We start from the raw sequence: 6,464 nt of genomic DNA on the forward strand, positions 1-6,464 counted from the left end.
GGTTGGAACTGGATGATCTTTAAGGTCCCTTCCAACCCAAACCATTCTATGATTCTAAGTGTTCCACCTCCCTTCCTCTGTGCTCATTAACGTGTTTTCGACTTGTGCGTAATTGTTGGTCAGATGTAATGTACTTGAAAACCAGCTTTTAAAGTGTTAAAGAACTTTCTCTGCAGTGTGTCGTTGGCTGAAATAAAGGCCCTGTGCAAAGATTGCATCTTCTTAGGTAATAAATCTTTATAATATTTGCCAGGTATAATCACTGCATTAAATATATATATAAATGAGACATAGACCAAGCTGTGCAATGCTAGAAATCCGCTAATTGCAGTTAATTTCCAACAAATGAGTTAAAGTGAGTGTTGCACTGCAATAAACCTTGTGTCTATCTTTGCATGGTGAAAGGAGCTGCAGATAGTGATTTCACCAAGGAAGCCTCCCACAGAGACAGTGCTGCTACAGCAGTTTATTCTATGGGATATCAGCTTCCCCCCTAGGGAAGGTGATTCCTTGCTTAATAGAATATATATATTCCTTGCTTCTCATAAATCCTGTATCCACACTATTAAGCAGTCTCATGTAGCACGTACATTTATGGTTTCATGCAAATGCTCCTTCTTGGTGTTTTTAGGAAGTCCTTGAGATGGCAGCAATGGCGGAATTCAACAACGTCCATTCAGTGACTGAAATGCCAGAAGGAGAGGATGCTAAACGCAGTTTCCATCATGGAATGTTCTTGGAACCCCAAGAGAAGAAGAGGAGCATGAAGGCTCTGATGGTTAAGCAAGCAAAGAAAACTTGCAGCTGCACTCCAGCCAAAGTTAAAGACTACGTTTTCAGTTTCTTTCCCGTCTTGCAGTGGCTTCCTAAATACAAGCTAAGAGAGTACCTACTGGGAGACATCATGTCTGGTGTGATTGTGGGGGTCTTACTAGTCCCGCAGTCAATTGCCTATTCTCTTTTGGCTGGACAGGAGCCTCTTTATGGCCTTTATACGTCCTTTTTCGCTAGCATTATTTATTTCATATTTGGAACTTCCCGCCACATCTCAGTTGGCATCTTCGGTGTGCTTTGCCTGATGGTGGGACAAGTGGTGGATCGTGAGGTGCAGAGAGCCGGCTATGACTTGGAGCAGGCTGCGCTCGGTGTCCTCACAGATCCAGCAGCATATGCAAACAGCACCGTTTCACCTGTGAATCAGACATCCCAGAAGCTGCTCTGTGATAAAAGCTGCTATGCAATTACAGTGGGAGCCACCATGACCTTCATAGCTGGAGTTTATCAGGTAAGAGGAGGTGGACAAACAGGTATTCTGTGGAAATAGTTTTAATTCTTCTTTTATGTCGTCGTCCACGCAAAGAGCCTGCTGGGCTTGCATGTGTCCTCAGTCTGTATCCCAGGGGAGCGGGCACGGGAGGGCCGGAGGTCTCCAGTTACTCTGGTGCAAGAAACTCCTCTGTGTCCTCTCCTTTTTTTAATGGCATTTTGTGCTTGCATTGATACTCTGTTGGGGGCTGTAAGCACCTGCAGCTCTTGCGCAATCTGCTCACCACCTTCCTCTTGCTGTGGCCCAAAGCTGCTTTTTATTTTTTTTCCCCCTCCCAGCTGTCTTATCGCTTAAGTCTCCATTTCATTGGGCTAAAATGTGGTATGTCATCTTTTAATTCCAAACTTCAGTTATTTGCCTTTTATCAAAAAATAATCTGGACAGTAAAACTGTCTCCTGTTTGTACTTGTCACTGTGCTTGTAAAATTTTGCTGTTTGCTCATTCAAAGCCAAAACAATGTCATTTTATGAAAAGGGTACTACTGAGATGATAAAATATGTTTGACATAAAACTTGTAATTATTACCATATTAAAATATATTACCCAACAATACTTTACTACTCAGTCTCTACCTACTTCCTAGAATTCACTGCTTGCTGAAATCAGAGCAGGTATCTTTGGTTTTAGTGTCATGCATTAACCAGAATGCATTCAGTTGTAACAGTACTGCTGATCTGTGGCATTTGGTTGTGAGTTCACGTTCATTTGTTCTTACAGTGACCTCCAGGGTGAAAGCTGATCAAACTGCATAGGAGCAGAAAAGGAAACATATGTGTGAATACTCTAAAACACTCATTTTAGACACAACCTGGAACTATTTCTTGTATTGTAAGTTAGTGTTGAGTAATTCCAGAAATACTCTGGGACTCCTGAGGTACACTGGATGTTGTTTCATCACTGTAGGATGCAGTTTTGACGTTGTGAATTGTCCTTAATATTCTTGGCAAATACAATTAAGTTTCATTATATGAAGTCAGATTACTTTATCTTAAGTTCCTCTGGATGTTAGGCTTATTTTATTTGCTGTCTCTCTGCCTGCTAGCCAATAGGTCTCCATATGCTCAAATGTATTTATTTTTTTTAACTGGAAGCTCCAACAAAATTACATACTCTTTGTCTCGGAAACTCTGCAGTCAAATCACAAAAGGCAGGCCTGCTCACACGAGTTGCCTGCAGCGTAACTAGGTAAGACAACTACTGCTAATGTTTTACAGTTAGAAACCTGTTGAAATAACTTAAAGGCTGTGAGGGAGCCTTTTTTAGAGCTTGGCTGTGAGCCAACATCCTGCCAGGTCCCAAACCTGCCTTTTCTTCAGCAGTGCTTTGCGGTTCTTACGAAGTTCCCAGCCATGATCCTAGCTGCCTTTATTTTTGCCTTAACTGCCTAATAAGGTATATCAAATTGACACCACTCAAACTTCACCACCTGGAAGTTCTGGCCTGTGGTCTCCTGACAGCAGTCTAGACATCCCTGTTGGCCAGCACAGGGAATGAAAAGCTTTCTAGCAAACTGCTGTGAGAAGGTCCACACTCCCTTTGGCAGGAAGGTTGATGGGGAGGAAGGGACATTTACTAGGTGTGAAGATGCGTGTGTAGAGTAGGTATCCATAAAACCAGTCATTCCCACGAGAGAGCACTAAGGATTTGTCCGTTCCACTAGCATTAATAAAAATGAATGACAAGGGACTTTAAAAATTTGTCTGTGTGTATATAATGCGCATCACGGGAGTTTGCAGCCCGTATGCTTCTGAGTCAGAGGCACCAAACTTTATGCAGTCCAAAGGACAGCTGTTATGCCATAAGCTGTATTTTTATTGCAGGTTGTGAGCTGCAGTGTAAGACAGACAAAAAAACCAAAAATTTGGATCCCTGCAGATTTCATGGGGAATGTAGGAATTTGAGAGAAGTGGCAAAGTAGCCACTATTTGAAATGCTTTTTTCCCAGTCTTTCCTTTTTGCCCATTAAGGTCATTAGAAGTTACAGCTGAACCAGTAAGCAAGGAATAAACACGGGTTCAGAGTATCAAGACCCTCTAAAAGCCTGCTTTGTGTTAGAAATGTATTTTGTTTAAGCGCTGTGCACCAGGAGCAGCTGAATGCTGAAGACTCTTTTCTCCATGCCCCACACAGTGGTGTTGTGGGTTTTTCTTTTATCCCACCTCCCTCCAGAGCCCCACAGTGATGACATCTGCAAGGCTTGTGTCCTAATCTGTTGTGTGTGCTTGATTCCTTCCAGGTGGCCATGGGTTTCTTTCAAGTGGGCTTTGTCTCAGTGTACCTCTCCGATTCATTGCTGAGTGGATTTGTCACGGGTGCCTCCTTCACCATCCTGACCTCACAAGCCAAGTATCTCCTGGGCCTAGACATTCCACGGAGTAGTGGCGTCGGCTCCCTCATAGCCACATGGATGAACATCTTCAGAAACGTACACAAGACCAATATCTGTGATCTCATCACCAGCTTCTTGTGCTTTCTTGTACTTGTCCCAACCAAAGAGCTTAATGAACACTTTAAATCCAGGCTCAAGGCTCCAATACCAATTGAACTAGTCGTGATTGTGGCAGCTACTCTGGCATCTCACTTTGGGAAGCTGAGAGACACCTACAGATCGAGTGTTGCTGGACACATTCCAACAGGGTTTCTGCCACCTCGCCCTCCAGACTGGAACCTGATTCCTAGTGTGGCTTTGGATGCTATCCCCATAGCTATTATTGGCTTTGCCATCACTGTCTCCCTCTCAGAGATGTTTGCCAAAAAGCATGGCTACTCTGTGAAGGCCAACCAGGAAATGTACGCCATTGGCTTCTGCAACATCATTCCCTCTTTCTTCCATTGCTTCACAACAAGCGCAGCTCTTGCCAAGACTCTTGTGAAAGAGTCCACAGGCTGTAGGACACAAATGTCTGGCATGGTGACTAGTTTGGTAATCCTGTTAGTCCTCCTTGTGATTGCACCTTTATTTTATTCCCTTCAGAAATGTGTCCTTGCTGTCATAACCATTGTAAACCTCAGAGGAGCCCTGCGAAAGTTCAAGGACCTGCCAAAAATGTGGCATTTGAGCAGAGTGGACACAGTCATCTGGCTAGTGACTATGGCAGCCTCAGCACTCATCAGTACTGAGATTGGTCTTTTGGTTGGTGTTTGCTTCTCTATGCTCTGCGTCATCTTCCGGACGCAGAGACCGGAGGCACCGCTGCTCGGCTGGGTGGCAGAGTCTGAGACGTATGAATCCCTGGCTGCTTACAAGAACCTGCAAACCAAGCCAGGAGTCGTGGTGTTCCGTTTTGAAGCACCTCTCTACTACATCAACAAAGAGTGTTTTAAATCCGCCCTGTACAAGCAAAGCGGTGTCAACCCAGTCTGGGTGAAGGCAGCCAAGAAAAAGGCAGCAAAAAGAATGCTGAGAGAGAAAGAGGCAGGTTCTGGTGAGAACCAGACCAGCACCTCCGTGGATTTTGTCTCTGAACCTCTGGGGTTTCACACAATCGTGATTGACTGTTGTGCAGTACAGTTTCTGGACACGGCAGGAATACGCACGCTCAAAGAGGTCTGCAAGGACTACGGGGAGATAGATGTCCGGGTGCTACTAGCCCAGTGCAATCCTTCGGTGCGGAGTTCCCTCATCCGAGGAGAATTCTTTAAGGAAGGGGAGGACCACCTTCTCTTCCACAGCGTGCACCGAGCTGTGGACTTCGCACTGGGGGCACAGGGGCACGGTGGGACCAGTACTTCTAAGAACTAGTTGTGGAAAGGCAGCAAGTTGGAACAAAGCCTGGGAAGAATGGCTGTGAGTCTGTATGTGTATGTAGTATATATGCACTCAGATGAAAAGAGGCAGGGTGGTTGTTAACACGCTGGTTACTAGGCAGTCTGTTTTGATGCTTTAAATTTGCCTGCTGGGTGTAGCGATTCAGTAGGTGGTACTGAATGAAGGTAATTCTTAACTTGATCATGGCCAATCTGTGAATCTCAGAGTTTTCCTATGGTTTTTCATCTAATTTCTTTCTCTCTTGAACTTCCCATGCTTCAGTTCCCCTCTGTGTTTTGACCATCAGCATTGAAAGCTTTATTGCAACCCTGTCGTTATGGGTGGGACGGGGTTTTGAAGTAGTCCGGGCATCCTGTCCAGCTGAATAATGAGAGGCAGCTCTCGTCCCTCGTTCTGGCACTGCTTTTCCATACCACCACACCCTTGCATTTTCTAAGGAATGACTGGCAGGGACTGTTGTCTGTGATCTTCACTGTGGAGTGATTGGGTGGTGATTTTGTAACCTCCCTGAACTTGAGACAGATAAATAAAATCTAAATGTGCATGAAAAGGTCTTAATGAACAGCTTCTAACCACCTCACCTCACAGTGGCAGAGCCTCTGCTCCTAAGAGCCGAATGCAGCCGGGCAATGGGGCATGGTTCTCTCATTTCTACACAAGCCTTTATGTGCCAGGAAGGTTTGTCTCTTTAGCTTGATTATTTTAAAGATTTTTATTTGGAGGTGACTGTTTAGAAGTCTGATTCATGCTTACGGTCAGTCGTTCGTTTTCCTAATATTAGGAGCTCTTTAGAATTGTGGCCATGAGAGATGGAAAATCTCAAATTCTTGAGGTTCAACAGAAAACAGTCCCTTATAGCCAGCTTTATACGCCAGGCAGACAGAATCACAGGCACCAAAAAGAAAAGGGCCAGATGGATGATCCAGCATCTGTCCAAACTTGTCTGCGTCGCAGACTTCATGTGTGGATGCAGGTTTTACTGACCATGGACCCTTTACACATGCCCTGTCGTGGACTTTATGTAACAGGGATGGACAGGCCAGGAAATGCAGCCGTTAGAACAGGAGCCAGAGAAATTCTTTGCTGGATGTTATTTCACCACGCTTGTGTAAATAAAACTTTGTACTTTGATTCTAAATTATGTAGAACTGTGAAGAGTGCCTGTTCTTCATGCTAAAATACAAGCACCAGGTAGGAAGAGGTTCTCTTTTCTTACACCAGTAGAATACAGTTGTGAAGGCAGAATGGAGAGATGAGCAGTTTTTACTGGGTGCCACTTATACATTGCATGCATACATTCTCGGGAGATGGTGGTTTCTCCCAGGGGAGTTTACAGTCTGAACTGTGGGTTCTTCGCAGCTTTTAAA

At 44.6% G+C, this 6,464-nt stretch overlaps 1 protein-coding gene across 1 annotated transcript; it reads left to right on the top strand.

Moving 5' to 3' along the window:
* Positions 1-643: 643 nt before the first annotated feature.
* LOC104511366 (sulfate transporter-like) lies at positions 644-5,070 on the top strand. The gene is made up of 2 exons (XM_010153951.1): positions 644-1,285; positions 3,565-5,070. The coding sequence occupies exons 1-2, from the start codon at positions 644-646 to the stop codon at positions 5,068-5,070; spliced, it is 2,148 nt and encodes a 715-aa protein (XP_010152253.1).
* Positions 5,071-6,464: the final 1,394 nt, after the last annotated feature.

Source organism: Eurypyga helias, unplaced genomic scaffold, assembly GCF_000690775.1.
Source record: "Eurypyga helias isolate BGI_N326 unplaced genomic scaffold, ASM69077v1 scaffold11396, whole genome shotgun sequence".
NCBI lineage: Eukaryota > Metazoa > Chordata > Aves > Eurypygiformes > Eurypygidae > Eurypyga > Eurypyga helias.